This window comes from Ranitomeya variabilis, chromosome 7 (genome assembly GCF_051348905.1).
Source record: "Ranitomeya variabilis isolate aRanVar5 chromosome 7, aRanVar5.hap1, whole genome shotgun sequence".
In the NCBI taxonomy this organism is placed as follows: Eukaryota; Metazoa; Chordata; class Amphibia; order Anura; family Dendrobatidae; genus Ranitomeya; species Ranitomeya variabilis.
In genome coordinates, this window is record NC_135238.1 from 2,242,277 (window position 1) to 2,268,829 (window position 26,553).

Here is a 26,553-nt window from a genome sequence, read left to right on the forward strand (position 1 = left end):
GCACCCCACACCATCACTGACTGTGGGTACTTGACACTGGACTTCAGGCATTTTGGCATTTCCTTCTCCCCAGTCTTCCTCCAGACTCTGGCACCTTGATTTCCGAATGACATGCAAAATTTGCTTTCATCAGAAAAAAGTACTTGGGACCACTTAGCAACAGTCCAGTGCTGCTTCTCTGTAGCCCAGGTCAGGCGCTTCTGCCGCTGTTTACCTGGGGAATGCGGCACCTGTAGCCCATTTCCTGCACACGCCTGTGCACGGTGGCTCTGGATGTTTCCACACCAGACTCAGTCCACTGCTTCCTCAGGTTCCCCAAGGTCTGGAATCGGTCCTTCTCCACAATCTTCCTCAGGGTCCGGTCACCTCTTCTCGTTGTACAGCGTTTTCTGCCACATTGTTTCCTTCCAACAGACTTACCATTGAGGTGCCTTGATACAGCACTCTGGAAACAGCCTATTTGTTGAGAAATGTCTTTCTGGGTCTTACCCTCTTGCTTGAGGGTGTCAATGATGGCCTTCTTGACATCTGTCAGGTCGCTAGTCTTACCCATGATGGGGGTTTTGAGTAATGAACCAGGCAGGGAGTTTTTAAAAGCCTCAGGTATCTTTTGCATGTGTTTAGAGTTAATTAGTTGATTCAGAAGATTAGGGTAATAGGTCGTTTAGAGAACCTTTTCTTGATATGCTAATTTATTGAGACAGGTTTTTTGGGTTATCAGGAGTTGTATGCCAAAATCATCAGTATTAAAACAATAAAAGACCTGACAAATTTCAGTTGGTGGATAATGAATCTATAATATATGAAAGTTTAATTGTAATCATTACATTATGGTAAATAATTAAATTTTACACTATATGCTAATTTTTTGAGAAGGACCTGTATGTAGCAGAGGCGATCGTGTAGTGCATGCTCCTAGCCTCCTATGGAGGCTATTGAAGCATGCCAAAATTTAAAAAAGTGTTTAAAAATATAAAAAAAAATATATAAAAGTTCAAATCACCCCCCTTTCGCCCCAATCAAAATAAAACAATTAAAAAAAAATTAAACCTACACATATTTGGTATCGCCGCGTTCAGAATCGCCCGATCTATCAATAAAAACAAAGGATTAACCTGACCGCTAAATGGCGTAGCGAGAAAAAAAAATCAAAAAGCCAAAATTAAGTTTTTTTGGTCGCTGCGACATTGCATTAAAATGCAATAACGGGCGATCAAAAGAATGTATCTACACCAAAATGGTATCATTAAAAACGACAGCTCGGCACGCAAAAAATAAGCCCTCAACTGACCCCAGATCATGAAAATTGGAGACGCTATGGGTATCGGAAAATCGCGCAATTTTTTTTTTTTTTTTTAGCAAACTTTGGAATTTTTTTTCACCACTTACATAAAAAATAACCTAGTCATGTTAGGTGTCTATGAACTCATAATGACCTGGAGAATCATAATGGCAAGTTAGTTTTGGCATTTGGTGAACCTAGCAAAAAAGCCAAACAAAAAACAAGTGTGAAGTCCACAATAAAAAGAAAAAAATGCAATCGCACAGCCGCTATACGCCAGACCCTTTTTGCTCCAGGGGTATGAATCGCACCATCTATGCCTTTTGTCAAAAAACAAACAAAAAAACCGCTACAGAGATTCTGCCTTGGTGCTGCTTTTGAAAAAACAACAATTTCACAATGGTATGCAAGAAGAAAGTGAAAGCGCACTCACCGGTTTTGAATAATCAGAGCGGTTTATTCACATGAAGTCATGCGGTGCAGGGAGAGTTTGTGAATACAAAACGGATGACAGCTGTTTCGTGCTAGGTGTGCACTTCAACAGATCCAATGGCGAGTGAAAGGGAGGGGGGCCTTTTAACTGAACAGCCTTGGGGCCCCTCCCATTGTTCACTTCGTCATAATGGACAATTAGCCACTATCCGGAGAAAAAAAAGTGAAACAGTGAGAATTAAAACAAGATAAAAACATTTAACGGGTGATGAAAAATATCATTTAGGAAGAAATATGCTGTAATACAATAACAATAGAACAGGAATTCTTTACAAAAAAACTGACATATCTACTCTGTCGTTGAACCCTATTGGTCCAGATGCATTCGCTCTTAAATATCCACTTTGCTTCGTTGCGCAAAAGCATGCGATTTAAATTACCGCCATCCTGAGGTAGGGAAGTTTTCTCTATCCCTGCAAAACGAAGCATTTTTATATCCCCCCCGTGTTGTTCATTCATATGTTTTATCAAACGGGGGACCCCTTTGCCAGTGCGCAATGAATTCAGATGTTCTCTGAATCGGACAAACATTGGGCGAATTGTTTTCCCAATATAGAAGAAATCGCAAGGGCAATATAAAATATAAACCACATGGGTTGTTCTACATGAGATAAAGTTACGCACTGTGTGCGTTATTGGGCCGATTTTTAAAGTGGTCCCTGTTTGATGTTGGTCACAGTAATTACAATGCCCGCATCGGAAATTGCCTTTGGGTGCAGCATTTTGGAGCCAATTATCACGGGGTGAGGTTACCCGATTTCGAACTATTAAATCCCCTATGTTTTTACTGCGGCGGCAGGCAAAGAGGGGACCCTTTTCTGTCATTTCTTTCAACGCTGGATCTTGGCAAAGAATTTGCCAATTCTTTCGGATTGCTGTTCTGATTTGAGCGTCCATAGGACTATATTTAAAGCAAAAAACAAATTTTTTATCGTTTTTGGATGTTTTTTCTTTTATATTATATGTTTTTACTCGTTCCAGAGCTGAATTCAAAACAGATTGAGGGTACCCTCTATCTCTGAACCTTCCATACAATTCTTGGGATTGTCTTTGAAAACTCACATCGTTGCTATTTATTCTTTTTTTTAACTCGCAGGAACTGGCTGTAAGGTAAGGCTTTTTTTACGTACATTGGGTGGGCGCTATTGAAATGTAACAAGGAATTGCAAGAAGAGGGTTTGCGATGTACTTCTGTGTGTAAATTACCATCGACTACTTTTAAATCCACATCTAAAAATGTTAGTTCTGTATCTCCGAACTGATGAGTGAACTGCATATTCATGGTGTTGGACAGCGCCAGGTATTCCACAAACTGTGTGAAAGAGGCCTGGTCGCCGTCCCACACCACGAACATGTCGTCCACAAATCTCACACAGAATTTACCCTCAATCTGTTTTGAATTCAGCTCTGGAACGAGTAAAAACATATAATATAAAAGAAAAAACATCCAAAAACGATAAAAAAATTTGTTTTCTGCTTTAAATATAGTCCTATGGACGCTCAAATCAGAACAGCAATCCGAAAGAATTGGCAAATTCTTTGCCAAGATCCAGCGTTGAAAGAAATGACAGAAAAGGGTCCCCTCTTTGCCTGCCGCCGCAGTAAAAACATAGGGGATTTAATAGTTCGAAATCGGGTAACCTCACCCCGTGATAATTGGCTCCAAAATGCTGCACCCAAAGGCAATTTCCGATGCGGGCATTGTAATTACTGTGACCAACATCAAACAGGGACCACTTTAAAAATCGGCCCAATAACGCACACAGTGCGTAACTTTATCTCATGTAGAACAACCCATGTGGTTTATATTTTATATTGCCCTTGCGATTTCTTCTATATTGGGAAAACAATTCGCCCAATGTTTGTCCGATTCAGAGAACATCTGAATTCATTGCGCACTGGCAAAGGGGTCCCCCGTTTGATAAAACATATGAATGAACAACACGGGGGGGGATATAAAAATGCTTCGTTTTGCAGGGATAGAGAAAACTTCCCTACCTCAGGATGGCGGTAATTTAAATCGCATGCTTTTGCGCAACGAAGCAAAGTGGATATTTAAGAGCGAATGCATCTGGACCAATAGGGTTCAACGACAGAGTAGATATGTCAGTTTTTTTGTAAAGAATTCCTGTTCTATTGTTATTGTATTACAGCATATTTCTTCCTAAATGATATTTTTCATCACCCGTTAAATGTTTTTATCTTGTTTTAATTCTCACTGTTTCACTTTTTTTTCTCCGGATAGTGGCTAATTGTCCATTATGACGAAGTGAACAATGGGAGGGGCCCCAAGGCTGTTCAGTTAAAAGGCCCCCCTCCCTTTCACTCGCCATTGGATCTGTTGAAGTGCACACCTAGCACGAAACAGCTGTCATCCGTTTTGTATTCACAAACTCTCCCTGCACCGCATGACTTCATGTGAATAAACCGCTCTGATTATTCAAAACCGGTGAGTGCGCTTTCACTTTCTTCTTGCATACCATTGTGAAAAACAAGTGTGAGATTGCACTTTTTTTGCAATTTCATCACACTTGGAATTTTTTTCCCGTTTTCTGTTACGCGGCATGGTAAAACCAATGGTATAGTTCAAATGTACATCTCGTCCCGCAAAAAATAAGCCCTCACATGGCCATATTGACGGAAAAATAAAAAAGTTATGGCTCTGGGAAGGAGGGGAGCGAAAAACGGAAAAAGCTCCGGGGGTGAAGGGGTTTAGATGTATTTATAATGGCATTTCAGTAGTTGATTTTTGTGTTTCTTTATTGTTGCATATAAATGTTGAATTCAATAAGTCGTAATTTGAAAAGAAAAAAGGAAGAAACTCACACAAACATAAAATCAGATGATTCAAGATTTAAAAAGAAAAAATACTACGGTAATTTGATAGGTCCCAAGTTGAATCCCTGTACAAATATAAACAAGGACACAAGTAACACACATGCATGTTTCCACAATTTTAAAACATAAGTTTTTTTTCGCAATTATGTTTCAAAATTTAGAATTTGATTTCTCCAAAACAAAATATAAAGAAACATAGTCTTGTGACATATCAAATGAAAGCCGGTACCGTTCTGAGAAAAACGATGCCCCTCCCAGCTCTTTATCTTAATTCTAGTCCAAGAAATGATAAAAAATGTAAAGCCATAACAGGCCAAATTTCGTGCTTTTTCAAAACTTTTAAAATCTGTAAAAAATTAACCTAGAAAGAAGAAAATTCAAAACTTTAAATTTGTAATTAACTAAAGTTGTACTTCATAAACACAAAAAATAAATAAAATCTAAAGACGTCAGGTAAAAAAAATATTCATATTTGGATCACTTGATATGGAATGACCCATATGGTGGTCCAGGGACAATGGGATTCCCAGGTAGAAGGTTCATCTAACCTGAAGGAACTATTGGCGGTATAGTGTCAGTTAAAAAAAACCTCCTTGTATATCTGCAGGATCACCATGTCAGAATCCTCTCTGACAATCAAGTCACAGTGGCCTATATCAACCACCAAGATGGGACCCGATCCGAGGCTCTGTTGGAAATAACGGAACACCTTTTTCAGACAGCAGAAAGACATTTTCTATTTTTAACAGCACTTCACATAAAAGGAAAAGATAACACAGCAGATTTTCTAAGCCGCAACAGGGAGAATGGTGTCTGAATAGAGCCAGATTGTCCGCTTGTGGGGTCAACCAGACATAGACCTTGTTGCCACCAGAGGAAACAGATAAGTAAAACAATTCTGTTCTCTCAACCCGAGGGAAAATCCCCTGGTGGTGGACGCCTTCCCTACGGAAGTGGGATTTCAATCTGGCCTCTGCTTTTCCCCCTGTGTGGGCTGTGTGCCCATGTTCAGGTTTTTTAGCGTTTCTTCATCGGTTTTCCGCTGCAAAAAAAGCTTAAAAAAAAAAACCAGATTACATTAAGCATCCCATTATTAGAATGCGTTCCGCAATTTTTGTGCCCATGCTGCTTTTTTTTTCTACAAAAAAAACGCATTGCGGAAAAAAACGCAGCATGTTCATTAATTTTGCGGGAAATCTCTGGATTTGCCACTATATAATATAGTGGGACGCTCTGGAAAAATACGTGAGTAAAACGTGAAAAAAAAGCGAGTGGAATTCCTGCTAAAGGAGTTGGGTTTTGATCAGGAAAATTCTGCGAACAATCCTGAACGTGCACACATAGCCTAAAGCCAAGGGCTATAGGGCAGATTCTCAAATTCTTGCAGAAAGGCCTTGAATTAGGTCTGGCTACTAGTACCCTGAAAGTACAGGTTTCGGGCCTTGGTGCATTATTTATGACATTGCAAGAAATTACTGGATATCCCGATTATTAATGCGGCTGGCAGATCTAGGCCCATAGGGTTTCGTGTGTCCCATGAGACTTGAACGTGTTCCTTATGGCTGACTTTTGAACCTATGGTATCGGCCTCAATTAAGATCCTATCCCTCAAGGTAGCTTTTTTAGTGGCTATCACATCGGTTCGTAGAATGAGCAATATTCAGGCGCTCTCTAGAATTCCCCCTTACACACACAGATTTTGGACGACAGGGTAGTACTTGGGACACGAGAGAGTTCTCCCTCCCTAATCCCACTAACCAAACGTAGGAGAAACGACATACTTTAGAGCGTGGGCGGTGTGTGGGTGGAGAAGAGCGCGGGCGGTGTGTGGGTGGAGAAGAGCGCGGGCGGTGTGTGGGTGGAGAAGAGCGCGGGCGGTGTGTGGGTGGAGAAGAGCGCGGGCGATGTGTGGGTGGAGAAGAGCGCGGGCGGTGTGTGGGTGGAGAAGAGCGCGGGCGGTGCGTGCATATGTGTCTGGGGGGCGAGCGGTGTATGTGTCTGGGGAGGTAGTGGGGCGACGTGGCACCCATATTCTGGAGGAGCACGAGCAGGGTGATGTGTTGTGCATGTGCAGGAGGAGCGTGAGCGGGGCGAGGCGGTGCACATCTAGAGGGAGAGAGTGGGGCGGTGCTGTAGGTGTTTGTGTGGTAGAGCGATCTGGGTGGTGCATTGTGCATGTAGAGCGGAGCGCTAGACGCTGCCATATGTAGGGGTTCTCTGTAGGGTGCTGGTCTTCTGGACGCATTATGTGAGTTGTGACGACATGATGTTTGGTTTCTCAGGTTCCGTCTCTATCCACGGACCCCTTTTGGCCTCACTCGGGGCACTCGTCATGCCGGTGCCCAAGGAGATGGACGACGCTCGGATTACCCGCACGCCCATTCCAGTGCCGTCACATTTTAGTCAAGCGGAGCAGAGCTTCTCGCACAAGAAGAGGGGGCGAGCTCTCTGCTATACTCTGCCCCCACGGCCCCCGGTGAAGAGCATCCCCCCCGTCAGCCGGCTCTTTCCAAATAAGCAGCGGTCCTGGAGCCAGCCACGTCCCCAGAGCGTCTCCTTCAGAAGCCCTCAACACAAGCAGCCGGTCAGTAGACTGTATGACCACAGCAAGGAGGAGACCTTCTTCAGGCAGTGCTTCCAAACACTCTGCAAGCTGGGGAGGGGGTCGTTTGGAGAAGTGTATAAGGTATGAAAAGATGTGGGGTGGTCAGCGGGATGTGTAGCTGCCCTGCGTTCATACACATGGGACTAAATCAGGGCAGGTCTCCTAGGCCTGGGGAATGAAGGCAATTTACAGGACTCTGCTCATTTTTTTTCTTCAACTTTTCACCAAATTTTAAAATGTTCCTTTTTTTTTTTGTTTGCTGCATTTTTTCATAGTGCATCCTGTTCCACCTGCTTTGTTTTGAATACTTCCTATTAGTCTGCTTTATTGATAGTTGTATGGATTATACAGTTTTAGTGTCTTTAAATGAATGGTAATGCGTAGGAATTTTTTTCTTTTTTTTTTTTTTTTAAATCTGCAAATTTTCCTCATCTCATTCAAGTCTATGGGGAAAATCTGCAAATAAAACGCACATTTACTGTAGTAATAAAAAAGAAAATTAAATAGACCGCTTTCAGAATATGGTGAAAGATGAGAATACTGAGAAGCTCCCCACCGTATAAACCCGATTTGTGAGATAAAATCCTAGTATAAAAAACGGAGATGTCATACCCCCGGCTAATTCTAATGTAGGATCCTCTCTAGTCTTCGACACCCCGTTATTGGAGGAGACCTGGCGACAAACACTGTACGAAACCTCACCCACATTCACTGACAGACTTTCAGGACACTTGAAGGAGTTTTCCACTGCTGGGACAACCACTTCTTGATCCAAATGTTTGGCCCCGATAAAATAAAAAAGCCTATACTCGCTCCCATGCCGACACCATTTCAAGTATAAGGATTTTTTGAGAGCGCGATTTTATAATATACACTTGTTTGAAGAATGCTTACATTTTTTTATATAATGCAGAGTATAAGTAAGTTCTGTGAGGTGGGCAAGGAAAACAAAACGGTGGTGACCGGGGCCGCGATCCCGGCTGGTGTACTTGTCTGAAACAAAAATCCTTAGAGATTCTTATTACTATGATTGTCACAATCTTTGATAGCAGAATTAAAAAGTGAAAATTAAAATATACCTCCTGCTGAAAATTGAGTCGGTTTTGGCACAATTGGAGGAAGGTCAAAATTACAAAAAAAAAAAAGACAGGTACTCCTATACTCATATTGGGCACAAGCCCCATTCAATTGAAAATAGTGGTTTTGAGAAAAATGCATTAAAGTTTTTCGTACTAATGACACAAACACGTTTGCTTACAATCTGTTTGCTATTTCTGGACCATAGTGATCCTTCCTTGTGTTCATAAAATTCCTGCAGAGCGGCTCTTTCCTGTGATGAGATCTGTAGTCTCGAACAGAGTCAGATGAACACCGCTCCTAACAACTTGGATGAGCCTCGTCCCGAGTGTGCGCGTACATCTCTGCTTGCTGTCCAATCATTCCCTTCACATCCATTACTTCAACAATTGGCATAACTCACATGTTAAAGATAATTATTGCCAAAAACGTAGCTATGGTCACAATCTTTCCACCCAAATAAAGATGTTTTGGAGAAAAATTGTAAATGAATGAGTTAAGTGATTACTTGTTTTGTGTTTCTCCTCCAACACGTTTCAGCAAATCATCCAATGACCACTCATCATAAATCAGCTTCATTGCCTCCTATACCTTCTCCGTAGGAGGTGTTTATCGGGATGCTAGGTTGCGAGCCTAAATTTGAAGCCACTTGCTCCAGCTTTCTTTGCCCGGTGGTTGTCCAGTCTTGGTTTATCATCGGTGGAACTTTTCTGATAGTCCAGGGCCCATATTTGTTTCCTCCATGGAGTCTGCATGTCTGTGAATAGCCACGCTGAATACTTCGTGACTTCACCGAAATCCGTATCTGGTAACTTTCCAGCACCTTCTCCACCGATACCTCTATTTCTTTTACACTGTGAAGTTTCATGGCCGATCTTGTAAGTTTCCGACACATTCTTTTTTCACAACAGTAGCTTCATCTTCATAAGGATTTGCCTTTAAAATTCAGCTCCAATATATGTTTTAGGGTATGTGTCCACGGGCCGGTTTACATCCGGATTAGCTGCAGATTGAACGCTGCATACAACCGCAGTGTTCAACCCGCAGCGTCCAGATGTTACAGCATAGTGGAGGGGATTTTATGAAATCCCATCTCCACTATGCGTGGTAACACGCACCCGGCGGCCCTGCGCTTACAGACATGCGGCGCGTCTTTTTAGAGCGCAGCATGTCTGTTTACCTTGCGGCGACGCTCTGTCGCCGCAAGGTAAATCACAGGGCCCTATGCATAGGGTGCGGAGATTCCGGATGTGTGCAATGAACACATCCGGAATCACCGCGCGTATAGAAGGGGGCAGCGCTTTGGGCGGAGCTGGTTTTCCGCTCCATCCAAAGCGCCGTAAAACCGGACAGTGGGCACACACCCTTTATAAAGAATTCGTGCTTCCCCTGCGATCTCAAAAACATATTAATGATGGCTTCGACCTCCATTTTACCCGCGCTGCCTTCATGATTTATGGAGCACGTTTCCTTGAGTTTCATACCATTCATTCCTCAATATTGTCCTTTTTAGCTGCACACATTACATCCTTGACACAGCCTACATTTTAACCACAGCGTAGACTTTTTTGAATGTTTTCCAATTGGGGAAGACACCAAAGATGACAATCTTCTTTACATCCATGTTCCGTCTTCAGAAACTGTTAAAACTTTTTCCGCTTCATTTTTTTTTTTCGTCAAATGCTTGCGTTAAAATGCAATTGTGCCCTGCAGATGCTGCTCTTAGGCAAGTGTAATAAGTGTTTATAGCCATGACACATGTCGAACAAGCTGCAAAATAAATTTAGGCCTTTTCAACACCTGAAAGTTGAAAAATAAACACAAGGCGATGATTGATCTCAAATGCCTTGTGAATAATTGGTGTAAACATCGTTACAGCAACACTTGTCGCTAATTTTACATCAATGTGGTGTCTAAGAGAATTTTACATTTCTTTCTGCAAGTTTTGCTTATTTCGAGTGATGCTATTGTCAATAACACTTAAAAAAAAATTCATAATGCAGTAACAAATTCTCTTGAAATGGGCAACTCAATATTTTTCGAAGTTTAGGTTTTTTTTTTGCACACATGCTTGCAAACAGTCCTGTTGTGTTGGAGGGAACACTAAAGTCCCACATCCTAGATATCACTGAATGAAATATTCCAGTTGTAAATCTTTATTCATTACATAGTGGAATGTGTTGAGAACAATAAAACCTAAAAATGATCAACGTAAAGCACAACTAATATCCCACGGAGGTCTGGAGTTGGAATGATGCTCAAAATCAAAGTGGAAAATGAAGTTACAGGCTGATCCAACTTCAGTGGAAATGCCTCAAGGCAAGGAAAAGATGCTCAGTAGTGTGTGTGGCCTCCACGTGCCTGTATGACCTCCCTACAACGCCTGGGCATGCTCCTGATGAGGCGGCGGATGGTCTCCTGAGGGATCTCCTCCCAGACCTGGACTAAAGCATCCGCCCACTCCTGGACAGTCTGTGGTGAAACGTGACGTTGGTGGATGGTGTGACACATGATGTCCCAGATGTGTTCAATCGGAGTCAGGTCTGGGGAACAGGCGGCCAGTCCATAGCTTCAATGCCTTCATCTTGCAGGAACTGTTGACACACTCCAGCCACATGAGGTCTGGCATTGTCCTGCATTAGGAGGAACCCAGGGCCAACTGCACCAGCATATGGTCTCACAAGGGGTCAGAGGATCTCATCTCGGTACCTAATGGCAGTCAGGCTACCTCTGGTGAGCACATGGAGGGCTGTGCGGCTCTCCAAAGAAATGCCACCCCACACCATTACTGACCCACTGCCAAAGCGGTCATGCTGAAGGATGTTGCAGGCAGATCGCTCTCCACGACCTAGACATGCTTGGTGTCTATGAACTGATAATGACCTGGAGAATCATAATGGCAGGTCAGTTTTAGCATTTAGTGAAGCTAGTAAAAAACAAGTGTTGGCACTTTTTTTGCAATTTCACCGCACTTGGAATTTTTTTTCCCATTTTCTAGTACACCACATGGTAAAACCAATGGTGTCGTTCAAAAGTACAACTCGTCACGCAAAAAAAAAAAAAAGCCCTCACACGGCCATATTGACGAATAAATAAAAAAGTTATGACTCTGGGAAGAAGAGCGAAAAATGAAAACTTAAAACCGAAAAAAAGCTCTGGGGGTTAATGTACACTCTGCACCTGAGCAATCGTGGGAGAAGAGCCTTAGTGAGAGAGGTAAAGAAGAACCCCAAGATCACTGTGGCTGAGCTCCAGAGATGCAGTAGGGAGATGGGAGAAAGTTCCACAAAGTCAACTATCACTGCAGCCCTCCACCAGTCGGGCCTTTATGGCAGAGTGGCCCGACGGAAGCCTCTCCTCAGTGCAAGACATATGAAAGCCGCATAAAGTTTGATAAAAAACACATGAAGGACTCCCAGACTATGAGAAATAAGATTCTCTTCTCTGATGAGATGAAGATAGACCTTTTTGGTGATAACTCTAAGCGATATGTGTGGAGAAAACCAGGCACTGCTCATCACCTGCCCAATACAATCCCAACAGTGAAACATGGTGGAGGCAGCATCATGCTATGGGGGTGTTTTTCAACTGCAGGGACAGGATGACTGGTTGCCATTGAAGGAAACATGAATGTGGCCAAGTACAGAGATATCCTGGATGAAAACCTCTTCCAGAGTGCTCTGGACCTCAGACGTGGCTGAAGGTTCACCTCCCAACAAGACAATGACCCTAAGCACACAGCTAAAATAGCAAAGGAGCAGCTTCAGAACAACTGTGACCATTCCTGACCGGCCCAGCCAGAGCCCTGACCTAAACCCAACTGAGCATCTCTGGAGAGACCTGAAAATGGCGTCCACTAACGTTCACATCCAACCTGACGGAACTGGAGAGGATCTGCAAGGAAGAATGGCCAAGGATCCCCAAATCCAGGGGTGAAAAACTTGTTGTATCATTCCCAAGACGACTCATGGCCGTACTAGCTCAAAAGGGGCTTCTACTCAATACTGAGCAAAGGGGCTGAAGACTTATGACCATGGGATATTTCAGAGATTCTTTTTTAATAAATTTGCAAACATTTCTACATTTGTGTTTTTCAGTCAAGATGGGGTGCAGAGTGTACATTAATGAGAAAAAATGATGTTTTTTTGAATTTACCAAATGGCTGCAATGAAAGTATGAAACATTTAGGAGGGGTCCGAATACTTCCTGTACCCACTGTGTGTGCTTGTATGTGTGTATATAATAATCTCATGCATAGAAGAAAAGCCGGCATTTCAGCAGCCGTGTACAGTAAAACCACAGCAGGAGCAGACACAAGAGATGGATTACATACAGTAAATACACATAGAATAGATGTATAGATATCTGTAACATATACAATTTGTACAGTGTAGCTAACTGTACATGTATTTAATTAAAAGTTTATTTTTCTAAAAAAAAAAAAAATGGCGTGGGCTCCCGCGTAATTATCGTAACCAGCACTTCAGAAATAACACATCTTAGGCCAGGTTCACATTGCGTTAAAGCAGCCCGTTCAATGCATAGCGTTAACGCTATAGCATACACGCCATCGCGTTATGCTATACCACTAGCGCAGATGATTCATCTGTGCTAGCGGTGACGGAGCCTCAGACGCTGCAGCCCGCGTCCGAGGCTCCGTCACTGAATGACGGCACATCGCTAGCGCATGCCGATTGGCATGCGTTGGCGATGCGCCCGTTAATAGGGGTTAATGGCAGCGTTAACGGACTGCGTTACACCGCGTTATGCCACGGTGTAACGAAGTCCGTCTAACAGACTGCATTAACGCAATGTGAACCTAGCCTTAGAGATGTACCTTTTCTGGGGCGGGTGAGAGCTGATGGTTTATAGCCTGGGGTGGGGGCAGTATCCCTGATCCCTTCCTAGGCTACTAATATCAGCTGTCTACATAGCCTTTGCTGGATCTTAATTATAGGGGGCTCTAACCCTAAGGGTCCCCCATTTTAATATGCCAGTAAAGGTTAAGTATACAGCTGTGAGCGTGAGCTGATATTAATAGCCTGGGAAGCTCCATGGGTATTACAACCTTCCCAGGCTATAAACATCTGCCCCCAGCCGTCGCCTTTCCCTCTGCTGGCTAAAAAAAATTATGTGGTAGCTCGCGCCATTTTTTACTGAAAAATAATCTTTTAATAATTCCATGTACAGTAAGCTGCACTGTACTAACTGTATGTCAGACATCTACATATCTGTTCTATTTCTAGTTACTGTATGTAATCCATCTCTTCTGTCCTGTCGGCTCCTGGGTCACTGACATCTATATATCTATATTATAACCTGTCATTCTGTGAATTTACTGTACATGGCACATAAATTGCCGGCTTTCATTCTGTTTTGAAGAATCTTTCCTTTGAAAATGATATGTAAATGACAGAGAATTTCTGTGTAAAAGCTTATAATCGCATTGCAGTCGGATATAAATCTGATGCTAGGTGTGAAGAATCGGATTGTACTCGCATTACACTCGGACCGATTTTAAAATCGCTAGCTAGTGTGACTGCAGCCTAAGAGTCATAATACTAAGGTCGTGTTATTTAAATGCTGCTAAAAAAATGACCGACTATTGGGTAATTAATCCAAAAGCTAAGCAAGCAAACACATGCTCCCAAGGCTGACTGAATGCTCAATTGTGCACCGAGCGCGCGCCGGAGATTGCTCCCTATAAGGCGCTATAACTTTAATTTTGCAAATCGAACTAAATTGTTTGGCATATTGTATCCACACTAAATATATGAAGAAATCTATTTTTCTGATCTGCTAGACTAGAAGATGACCTTAAGATGAAAAATACCTGAAATTAATATTACATGCTGTGTAATGTTGGGCAGAGAGGGCAGTAAAGGGGACAATCGCTGAACTCTTCTGTCTTTCTCTGAGGTTGGTGTTTTCAGCTTCTCGAAGGTGACACTGGGGATTTCGTTGCTTGTAGGTGCGGAGTCGTGAGGACGGATGTGTGTATGCAGTGAAGCGCTCCGTTTCACCTTTCCGCGGTGAGTCTGACCGTCTCCGCAAGCTACAGGAGGTGAGAAAACATGAACGTGTCGGAAAGCACCCAAACTGCCTGCACTTTGTCCGGGCCTGGGAGGAGAAGCGGATGCTCTACCTGCAGACAGAGCTGTGTGTCTGCAGCCTGCAGCAGCACTCTGAGAACTTGGGCGAGCCGCTACCACCACAGCAGACCTGGGCTATAACCTGTGACCTCCTCCGAGGTCTCAAGCATCTGCATGACCGTAACCTGCTGCACCTGGACATCAAGCCAGCCAACGTTTTCATCTCTTATTCTGGAGTCTACAAGCTCGGGGACTTTGGTCTGATGGTGGAACTGGATGGAGCAGAAGGGAGTGCAGAGGCCCAGGAGGGAGACCCCCGTTATATGGCTCCAGAGCTTCTGGATGGGGTGTTTACAAAGGCAGCCGATGTTTTCAGGTGAGTGCTCCTCTTCTATCTGTAGTGTGCCCCCTGTTGTTTCTTGGGCTCCTAATGTACCATTCCTTGTATCTCAGTCTGGGGATGACATTGTTAGAAGTGGCTTGTAACATGGAGCTCCCGAAGGGTGGCGATGGCTGGCAGCAGCTACGTCAGGGGCACCTTCCAACAGAGTTCACATCAGGTGAGTGCTGTCCTCCTGTCTGTCCACTGTTGGCCCCTATTGGAATGTGGACATCAGGGCCCTATATTACCTGTTTTCTGACTCCTTCATTCTTTTATCTAATCTAGAGCTGCCCCCAGATTTCCTAAAAGTGCTGTGTGGGATGCTGGACCCAGACTATCGGTGCCGGGCTACTGTAGACTGGCTGCTCTGTCTTCCAGCCATCCATAAGGCAGAGAGGTGGCGGAGGGTGGCCCTGGTGACTAGGGGAGCCTTCACTAAGCTGTGGGCTGTATTCCAGGTGAGGGGTGCTGCAGTCCTATATAGCGTTGTCAGCCGCCTGCTGTATGATGACTGGTCAGGACTTGAAATGCTCTCCTGTGCACCACACCTGTAAGATCTGTTCTCAATTCTCAGTTCTTATTTTGGCTGCTGACCGTGGTGTTCAATGCCTTGAGGCGTCCAGTGATGCTGCTTTTACTCCAGGATTCGGGCGCCACCACTCTGGACTCTCCACCTTCTTCTCCATCCCAAAACCGTTGCTTGGAAAGCAGCTTCTCCAGCGACTGGGAGGATGAAAGTCTTGGAGATGACGTCTTCGAAGTGCCGCCAAGTCCTGTAAGCTACCCTAGAAATATCACCTACCACGGACAGGAGTTCCCCCTGAGGTAGGTGTGCTGCAGCGTCTAGCCCCGGCCCTGTGTCTCGCTGCCATCACTGCTGTAGATGAGTCAGTACAGCAGACTGATCCTACAGCACTTCACGCTCTGTGCATGAGTCGTCCTGTAATTATCCGTTATTTCTTGTTTGGGTAGCAGACATTCTCCAGACTTGTTGTCGCGGCCGTCTCTGGGTAGCACCTCCACTCCCCGCAATCTATCTCCGGATTATAACCTGCGGCAGAGGTAAGTGACTCACCATCTCTGAAGTGGCGGGGAAGGGGGATTCATAGATGACCCTAAGGACCCACAGTGGTTTCATGGGAGTCTGCAGTCTTAGAAATGGCCGTGTGCTCCTAAAGGGCAGGAAAGCACCTTAATACTGTAATCTCAGCCCAAACTCCTGGGCAGTTAAGAAAGGTGCTCCACGTATGTGAAGCTACTGATTAGAGGAAGTGTGGCCGCACACGGCACTGTGCAAAACTTATAGCCAGGGCTGATAAATGCTGCCGAGTCAGAAGCTTCACACACAGAAGGGGCAAGAGATTATCAATTGCCAAAATGCAAAGAATGAAGAAAAGAGAAATGTAAGTTCCCTCAGTATCTGGTGTCCTCCCGTCACCGGTATAAAAGCTGGGGGAAGATGAATTTCACCTTCCAGCATGACTTATGAACCTAGGCCACCTCTGAATCGCCTGAAGAATATGGCCATTCCTGAAGGGCAAGCCAGAGCCTCAACCCAAGGGACATTCTGTGTGACCTGAAGGAGGCGCTGTACACAGCAAATGCCCCCGTAATCTGACAGATGAGCCGGCAAAGATGGCCAATTCTAGCTGTGCTGCTCTGATAGACTGCAACCCAAAAGACTGAACGCTGCCAGAAATTCAGAGGACTGCACAAAAGTATTAAATAGAACCTTTAACTAGTTTTATGACTTATGAACCCTGCCCATTACCATTTAAAATCCTGTAAATGGGGTTCCTACAGCCCCTATGTAGCCTCATAGTTACCCCTATATGCTTCAGAACGTGTTATAGCAATGTCTCGCTCTGCATGTAAATTGTTGTGTGGTCCCGTCCAACGGTGAATCCTGATTTTGCACAGTGCCGCTCCGGTCTCTTCAAAAGCCTCCTCTTCTATCTGGATGGAAGTGGATCACGTCTACATCATCCCCACAATGCAGGATGTCTCGCTCCTGCACAGTAATCGGAGCCCTGCGCAGGCGCCTACTAAACAGCCAGGGAGCTAGTGCTGTACAAGTGAAGCCTGCGCATGCACAATATCGAGCAAAGTGTGGATGAAGTAAAGACGTCCTCTATTTCCATCCAGATAGACAAGGCCTCATCTTAAAGGACCGGGACGTGGCTGATCACAATCTGCATTTGCCCATTTGACCCGATCACACAATTGACAGTGGTGTGAAAGTGTTCACCCCTTCCTGATTTCCTTTTCTTTCTTTTTTTTTGCATGTTTGTCACACTTGTTTCCGATCACCAAACAAATATAAATGTTAGACAAATAACACAAGTAATTACAAAATGCAGTTTATAAAAGAAGATTTTTTATTACAGGAAAGAGAAATCCAAATCTAAAGGGCCCTGTGTGAGAAAGTGATTGCCTTCCCCTGCACCTTTAAAACATTGAGGCTAAGTGCACACATCGTAGAATTGCCGTGGAAATTTCTGCGGCAATTCTGCAACTCCTGCCACGGGTATATCGCATGCGGAATTGGCATGCATATTCCTAGTGTTTTGCAAGCATAATTAGCTTGGAGAATGCTAGCGTTTTCCAAGCGATCTGTAGTATCGCTTGGAAAACTGACAGATTGGTCACACTTGTCAAACATAGTGTTTGACAAGTGTGACCAACTTTTTACTATAGATGCTGCCTATGCAGCATCAATAGTAAAAAGATATAATGTTAAAAATAATAATAATAAAAAAAAAAAAATGTTTATTCTCACCTTCCGAAGGCCCCCGATCTCCTCAGCGGTGCACGCGGCGGCTTCCGTTTCCATGGATGCTTTGTGTGCAGGACCTGCGATGTCACTTGACCGTGACGTCATCGCAGGTCCTTCATGCAAAGCGTCCATGGAAACAGAAGCGGCCGCGTGCACCGCTGAGAGGCGGGAGGACTCCGGGGGCCATCAGAAGGTGAGTATATCACTATTTTTTATTTTAATTCTTTTTTTTTTTTTTACCAATTATATGGTGCCCAGTCCGTGGAGGAAAGTCTCCTCTCCGCCACCCTGGGTACCAACCGCACATAATCCGCTTACTGATAATAATAATAATTTTTATTTATATAGCGCCAACATATTCCGCAGCGCTTTACAAGTTATAGAGGGGACTTGTACACACAATAGACATTACAGCATAACAGAAATCATAGTTCAAAACAGATACCAGAAGGAGTGAGGGCCCTGCTCGCAAGCTTACAAACTATGAGGAAAAGGGGAGACACGAGAGGTGGATGGTAACAATTGCTTTCGTTATTTGGACCAGCCATAGTGTAAGGCTCGGGTGTTCATGTAAAGCTGCATGAACCAGTTAACTGCCTAAGTATGTAGCAGTACAGACACAGAGGCTATTAACTGCATAAAGTGTATGAGAACATGATGAGAGGAACCTGATTGTTTTTGTTTTTTTTTTGTTTTTTTTTCATGATAGGCCACACAGGGATAGTTAGGTTAATGCATTGAGGCGGTAGGCCAGTCTGAACAAATGAGTTTTGAGGGCATGCTTAAAACTGTGGGGATTGGGGATTAATCGTATTAACCTGGGTAGTGCATTCCAAAGAATTGGCGCTGCACGTGTAAAGTCTTGGAGACGGGAGTGGGAGGTTCTGATTATTGAGGATGCTAACCTGAGGTCATTAGCGGAGCGGAGGGCACGGGTAGGGTGGTAGACTGAGACCAGAGAGGAGATGTAGGGTGGTGCTGAGCCATGGAGTGCTTTGTGGATGAGGGTAGTAGTTTTGTACTGGATTCTGGAGTGGATGGGTAGCCAGTGTAATGACTGGCACAAGGTAGAGGCATCGGTGTAACGGTTGGTGAGGAATATGATCCTGGCTGCAGCATTCAGGACAGATTGGAGCGGGGAGAGTTTGGTAAGAGGGAGGCCAATTAGTAGAGTGTTACAATAGTCCAGACGAGAATGAATAAGTGAGACAGTAAGAGTTTTTGCAGAGTCGAAAGTAAGAAAAGGGCGAATTCTAGAAATTTTTTTGAGATGCAGATAAGAAGAGTGAGCCAGTGATCGGATATGGGGGGTGAATGAAAGCTCGGAATCAAGGATGACCCCAAGGCAGCGGGCATGTTGCTTTGGAGTAATGGTGGAACCGCACACGGAGATGGCAATGTCAGGCAAAGGTAGGTTAGTAGAGGGAGAGAACACGAGGAGTTCAGTTTTTGACAGGTTCAGTTTCAGATAGAGGGAGGACATGATGTTAGAGACAGCGGTAAGACAATCACTGGTGTTTTCTAAAAAGGTCGGCGTGATAACAGGAGAAGTGTATAATTGGGTGTCGTCAGGATAGAGATGGTACTGGAAACTAAATCTGATTGTTTGTCCAATAGGGGCAGTATACAAAGAGAAGAGGAGGGGGCCTAGGACTGATCATTGAGGAACCCCAACAGTAAGGGGAAGGTGAGGGGAGGAGGAACCAGCAAAACATACAGTGAAGGATCGGTCAGAGAGATAGGAGGAGAACCAAGAGAGAACGGTGTCCTTGATGCCGATGGAGCGGAGCATAGTGAGGAGGAGCTGATGATCCACAGTGTCGAATGCTGCGGAGAGATCCAAGAGAATTAGCATGGAGCAGTGACCATTAGATTTAGCTCTTAGTAGGTCATTAGAGACTTTAGTGAGGACAGTTTCAGTAGAGTGTAAAGAGCGGAAACCAGATTGAAGAGGGTCAATAAGAGCGTTATCTGAGAGATGGCGGGTAAGACAGGAGTGGAGCAGGTGTTCGAGGAGTTTAGAGATGAAGAGAAGATTAGAGACAGGTCTATAATTAGCGGCGCAATTTTGGTCGAGGGAGGGTTTTTTAAGTAATGGATGTATGATGGCATGCCTAAATGAGGAGGGAAAAATACCGGAAGTGAGGGAAAGGTTGAATATTTTTGTTAGGTGAGAGGTCACAGCCGGGGAAAGGGACTGGAGGAGATGTGACGTAATGGGGTCACTGGTGCAAGTGGTCGGGCGAGAAGATGCAAGGAGCCTGATTACTTCTTCTTCTGTAACCGGTTCAAAGTCAGAGAGTGAACTAGATGCAGTGGGGGAGGGAGGACAGTGCATGGTATGAAGAGATTGGGAGATGATTTCCTGTCGAATGTGGTCAGTTTTTTCTTTGAAGTAATTGGCCAGATCGTCAGCGCGGAGATCTGTGGTTGGGGCCTGCTCTCTTGGGTTGAGTAGGGACTGGAAAGTGTCAGAGATGTTTAGGGTTATTTGACAGTGAGGTGATGAGGGTGTTGAAATAGGTTTGTTTGGAGAGGTGAAGGGCAGAGTTGTATGTTTTTAGCATGAACTTATAATGGATGAAATCTTCGGGTAGATTAGATTTTCTCCACAGACGTTCGGCGCACCTGCAGCACCGCTGCAGGAAACGTGTTTGCAGCGTGTGCCACGGTTGTCGCCGTCTGTGCCGAGTTCTATATATAGGAGGTGCAGCTTCATCCAGGGCACTTTGCAGGGTTTCATTGTAATGCTTCAGAGCAGAATCAGGACATGAGATGGAGGAGATTGGGGCCAATGAGGACTGCAAGTTCTTCATAAGTTTCTGGGTGTTAATGGCCTGTATGTTTCTATACGTGTGGAAAGTGGGGGTGACCTGAGCGGGATGGCAGTTCTTGATAGAGAATGAAAGAAGGTTGTGGTCAGAGAGCGTGAGAGGGGAGTTTGTGAAATCATCCACTGAGCAAAGCCGGGAGAAGACCAAGTCAAGGGAGTTTCCGTCTTCATGCGTTGGAGAGTTAGTATGCTGCAAGAGGCCGAAAGAGGAGGTTAGAGATAAAAGGTGAGAAGCAGATGGGGAGAGGGGAGAAGCAATGGGGATGTTGAAATCACCCATGATGAGGGTGGGGGTGTCACAGGAGAGAAAGTGTGGAAGCCAGGTGGCAAAGTGATCCAGGAACTGATGAGAGGGGCCAGGAGGACGATACACCACCGCCACTCGCATGGAGAAGGGGACGTAGAGTCTGACAGCATGGACCTCAAAGGAAGGGATACAAGTGAGGGTACTTGGGGGATAACTTGGAAGGTACAGTTGGGTGAAAGGAGCAAACCAATGCCTCCACCTGCTCTGTTGTCTGATCTGATGGGGCATAGCCCCATGTGGGAAGTAAGCGGATCAATGCATTCCTAGGTGTGCGGAATCCGCGCGATTCCGCAAATTAATGAACATGCTGCATTTTTTTCTGGAATACGTTTCCGCTCAGGAAAACAACGCAGCATGTGCACAAAAAATGCGGATTGCATTCTATTACATAGGATGCTTAATGTGAGCGTTTTTTTCGCGTTTTTATAGCGAAAAACCGCGAAAAAAAAGCGACGTGTGCACCCAGCCTAACTGTGGCTTATCACCTCTTTGAGAAGCGGAGTTCACATTTCCTAGCTTCACCCAGGCCCGATTACTGCCACACCTGCCATTCCATTTAAATACCCTGCAGCAAGGGTTGGGTGTGTGTTTGCTTGTTTGCATGCTGCAGAGCAGGTGGCTCTGCAATGTCAGGCTTAGGTGTGCAGTTAACATGGAGCTAAGGGAAGCAAATGCCTGACGCTCCTCCAGCGTGACACGGCAGTGCAGTCGCTCATGGCAACTGGTCTCTTTTGATGCCCCGGCTGCGATCCGGAGGACACCATTTGTTTTCCAGTTGTAAGTTTCTTTGGACATTAAAAGATGTTTGCTTTGAACTTTTATGTGGTCCCTGCCGATCTGTTGCACTGCACCAACCCCGCTGCACTACAATTGCCCCTAAACCAATCGCTATTTGTCAACACCATGGTGAGTTTTGTAATAAAAAATAAGCATAATTTGAAACCTTTTGTGACCGCGTCTGATCATCTCTATGAAAGTTCACTACTTGGACGTCTTCTCATACTCCTCGCTTGGCCCCCATAAAATAATAAATCGTTCCTGTGGTGTCGGCACTCCATTTCCTAGGGTTCCCGTGCTGTTGTTGTGATGCCTGTCAGAGCTGATGTCCCTGTCTCCAGCTCATTTTGAATTGAACAGGAAGAAGTAGTCTGAGATCACCTGCAGCCTGGGCTTCATCTTCATGTTTGATTTGTCCGGAGACAGTGACACCAGTGCTGACTGGATGCCCGTGTCACATGTTTCAACAACCGCACTCGAGCCGGGGACTGTGAGTGCTGACACTTCGGGAATGGCCCTGGCATGAGAGGCGAGTATAGGCTTTATTTTATGGGGGCCAAACATTTTGATCAAGAAGGGTTGTTCTAGTAGTGGACAACCAGCACAGTCAGGCAGTATCACTATAGTTTTCAATTGGGAAAAGAGAAAATCATCGCATTTTTGGTCTTTATTTAAGAGGACATACCTCCAGCATTACTGAGGTGTGCTACCTATTCTTGGATAACACATTGTGTATCCCAGGTGGAAACTTTATCATTGTATGTTACACTGGATTTTGGTGTTTTTTTTATTTTAAAGGGAAACTGTCACCCCCCAAAATCGACGATGAGCTAAGCCCACCAGTATCAGGGGCTTATCTACAGCATTCTGTAATGCTGTAGATAAGCCCCCGATGTATTCTGAAAGATGAGAAAAAGAGGTTATATTATACTCACCCAGGGGCGTTCCTGCTGCGGTCCGGTCCGATGGCCGTCGCGGTCCGGTCTGGGGCCTCCCATCTTCTTACGATGACGTCCTCTTCTTGTCTTCAGGCTGTGGCTCCAGTGGGCAGAGCAAAGTACTGCAGTGCGCAGGCGCCGGGTCTCTCTGACCTTTCTCGGCGCCTGCGCACTGCAGTACTTTGCTCTGCCCTCAACAGGGCAAATCAGTACGCCTGCGCTGGAGCCGCAGCCTGAAGACAAGAAGAGGACATCATCGTAAGAAGATGGGAGTCACCGGACCGAACCACGACGCCCACTGCAGCGGGACCGCCCCTGCGTGAGTATAATCTAACCTCTTTTTCTCATCTTTCAGGATACATCGGGGGCTTATCTACAGCATTACAGAATGCTGGAGATAAGCCCCTGATTCTGGTGGGCTTGGCTCATCGTCGATTTTGGGGGTGACAGGTTCCCTTTAATAAAAATAATTTTCAGGTATGGTACATGTTTACACAATATTTATTTTCCCATTTCCAATGATCATATAGTCTACCCTCATCTCAGTTTTGCCAGAAAACAACTTGATGTTCCCCAAGACTTTTGGGAGAATACTCTGTGGCCTGATGAAATGAAAGTTGAACTTTTTGGAATATGTATTTCTCATTACATTTGGTGTAGAAGTAAGACAGCATTTCAGAAAAAGAACAGTATACCAAGAGTAAAATATGGTGGTGGTAGTGTGATGGTCAGTCTGTTTTGCTGCTTTGGGACCTGAAAATCCTGAAAACGAATGTCCGGCCATTTGTTTGTGACCTCAAGCAGAAGCGCACTTGGGTTATGCAGCAGAACAATGATCCAAAACACAACAGCAAGTCCACGTCTGAATGGCTTAAGTAAAAGAAAACTGAGACTCTGGAGTGGTCTAGTCAAAGTCCTGACCTTAATCCGATTGAGATGCTATGGCATGACCTTCATGCTCGGAAACCCTCCAGTGTGGCTGAATTACAACAATTCTGTTACGATAAGTGTCCATAATTTGTCCAGAACATTGTAAAGGACTGTTAACAGACGTTACCAGTTATCACAAACGCTTGATTGCTGTTGTTGCTGCCAAGAGTGGTCCAACCAGTTATTATGCTTAGGGGGCAATCACTTTCTCACACAGTGCCCGGTACATTTAGATTGCTTTTTCCCATAATAATGACCTTCCTTTATAAACTACTTTTTTCCATCTATACCCTTGGCCTAGGACATCTCATAAAGTCCCATGGCTTTCAGTACCACCTATATGCGGACGACACTCAGATCTACCTCTCTGGCCCAGATGTCACCTCTCTGCTGTCCAGAATCCCGAAGTGTCTCTCAGCCATATCCTCCTTCTTCACCTCTCGCTTCCTAAAACTCAATGTAGACAAAACCAAACTCATCATCTTTCCTCCATCTTGCGTATCCCCCCTACCTGATCTATTATGGTAAACGGCATCACGCTCTCTCCCGCACCTGAAAACCGCTGCCTCGTGGTAACTCTCGACTCTCGACCCTGTCCTTCAAACCACATGTCCAAACTCTTGCCACCTCCTGTCGCCTCCAACTCAAAAATATTGCCAGAATCCGTCCCTTCCTCAGCCCACAATCTACTAAAACTTTTGTGCATGTCCTCATCATCTCCCGCCTCGATTACTGCAACACCCTCCTCTGGCCTCCCCGCTAACTTTATTGCACCGCTCCAGTCTGTCCTCAACTCTGCTGCCTGGCTAATCCATCTCTCTCCTCGCTACTCCCCTGCTTCTCCCCTCTCAAATCCCTCCACTGGCTCCCAATTCCCTCAGCGTATCCAGTTGAAATTATGAATACTGACCTACAAAGCCATCCACAACCTGTCTCCTCCCTATATCTCTGATCTAATCTCCCAATATCTTCCCTCATGTAATCTTCGATCCCAAGACCTCCTAATCTCCTCCACACTTACTGGTTCCTCACACAATTGCCTCGAAGATTTCTCCGAATATCCCCCATCCTCTGGAACTCCATGCCTCAACACGTCTGATTATCCACCACCCTCGGATCCTTCAGACGGAACCTGAAAACCCATCTCTTCAGGAAAGCCTTCAGCCTGCAATAATGATTCTGCTGCCTCACCACCGCCAGAGCAGCCGCCTCACCACCACAAGAGGTGCCGCCTCACCACCACCAGTGCTGCAGCACCCCCGACCTTCTGCCTCTTCCCCATTATCCCGTAGAATGTAAGTCCACAAGGACAGGGTCCTCTCCCCTCTGTACCAGTCTGTCATTGTAAATTTGTTAAATGTAAATGATATCTATAACCCTGTATGTAACGCCTTTTCACATGTACAGCACCATGGAATTAATGGTGCTATATAAATAAACAATAATAATAAACTGCATTTTGTGATTACTTGTGTTAAATTTGTCAAATGTTTCTAACTCCCCAAACATAAATATTGGTGTGACAATCATGCAAAAGAATAGGAAATCAGGAAGGGGCAAACACTCTTTCACAGCATTATGCAGCGTGGGACATGAATGAAGCCATTTTTTTTTAATGTATGTAGGGGCATCAATGAAGGTATAAAGGAGCTATAGGAACCCCATTTACAAGATTTTAAAGGTGATGGACATGGTTTATAAGTAAAAGAAAAAAAAACTGGTGACAGGTTATCCTTTAATGTTAGGGTGTGCAGATTTATGCAACCACACTATTTGAAAGCTTTTAGGATTGAAAAAGAAAAAGTAGTTTGTTTTTCAATTACGTTGAACAGATTATGGGTCTCATTAAATGGGGAAAAACTTCTTCTGAAAATACTCCCTCATCCTTCACATAACAGATTCTGGCATTTTTTCCCTACTTCCATGACAGCACCACCTGAGAAGGTATCCGCCCATCAAGGACCGGAAACTTACCAAATAAAAGGTGTCGGTACCATTCCTAAGCATCGGTTTGGTTTCCTGTACTTTGAAGATATCCGAGAGCAGTACGTGAAGACTTATCCAGATCTGGAGGGTGTCCATGGACTGGATGCCTTCTGGACTGGAGGTGCCACCTCTGGCCAGGAGGTCGGGGTATGTGGTGGGGTGCAGGCAGAGACCTCTAGGTGAAAGTCTTGCCGACATGAGGTCCAAGGTCTTTGCACGCCGGGGCTACAGGAGTACCCCGTGCTGAGTGCACCAGAACATGTCGCCGGGTTTGTTCATGTGAGGGTGCGCTAGTGGAAGATCTGGCACACACAGTGACGAACTGGAGAGCAGGGCCGCCCGGGTCTGTCCGGGATGGAATAGCCAGTACTGCCCTAATGACACAAGGGGGCCGGACACTAACCAATCGCGTGCGCAGGGCTTCCCAAGGCTCCCTGCGCACAGCGCGCCGGATTAACTCCTATTGATTGACCGGCAAATCGGGGAGGGGCCGGAAGGATGTGTTGTGACTATCCCCTTATATTTTGGGATGGTCCTGCAAGATGGCGGTGCCTTGCAGCAACCTCAGCAATGTATGTTTTTCAGGAGACTCCACAGTAGCAGTGGCAGAAGGACCAGCTAGAGGAACAGGGCAGATCATGAGTTCACCACCTCCATGTGAACCGATCCACCCTTCATCTCCGGTACCCTAGACTGAACGTCAGAATGGTGAGTGATTTCCTTGAAAGTTCACAATGTTAAATACAGTGGGTACAGAAAGTACTCGGACCCCTTTTAAATTTTTCACTTTGTTTCATTGCAGCCATTTGGTAAATTCAAAAAAGTTAATTTCTCAATTTCTCTAGTCACCTTCCACGACAGCATAGGAGGTTGTCTCCACAACCTAATGGGGGACAGGAAGCACAAGAAGTTAACCCCTTCCCGACCTGTGACACAGCGTATGCGTCATGAAAGTCGGTGCCAATCCGACCTGTGACGCATATGCTGCGTCACAGAATGATCGCGTTCCTACAGATCGGGAAAAAGGGTTAACTCAAATTTCACCCAACCTGCAGGGACAGGGGGAGTGGTACTTCAGCCCAGGGGGGTAGCTTTGCCCCCAAGTGGTTACGATCGCTCTAATTGGCTGTTTCACTTTCAACAGCCAATCAGAGCAATTTGTAATATTTCACCTATGAAACTTGGTGAAATATTACAATCCAGCCATGGCGGATGCTGCAATATCATCGGCCACGGCT

General features: G+C 45.0%; 1 protein-coding gene across 7 annotated transcripts in view; it reads left to right on the forward strand.

Annotated features, from left to right (window-relative positions):
* PKMYT1 (protein kinase, membrane associated tyrosine/threonine 1) overlaps positions 1-26,553 on the forward strand; it is a 103,236-nt gene that overhangs the window by 41,295 nt on the left and 35,388 nt on the right. For 2 of the 7 annotated variants that reach the window (XM_077273641.1, XM_077273639.1), the window contains exons 2-7: positions 6,895-7,298; positions 14,266-14,762; positions 14,840-14,946; positions 15,054-15,226; positions 15,343-15,593; positions 15,741-15,830. In XM_077273641.1, coding sequence (XP_077129756.1) covers positions 6,945-7,298; positions 14,266-14,762; positions 14,840-14,946; positions 15,054-15,226; positions 15,343-15,593; positions 15,741-15,830 — 1,472 coding nt within the window. In that variant the 5' untranslated portion in view covers positions 6,895-6,944. Of the gene's footprint in view, positions 1-6,894; positions 7,299-14,265; positions 14,763-14,839; positions 14,947-15,053; positions 15,227-15,342; positions 15,594-15,740; positions 15,831-24,325; positions 24,754-25,900; positions 26,024-26,553 lie in introns of those variants that run through there. The other 5 variants (XR_013217943.1, XR_013217942.1, XM_077273643.1 and 2 more) reach the window with 5 other exon arrangements.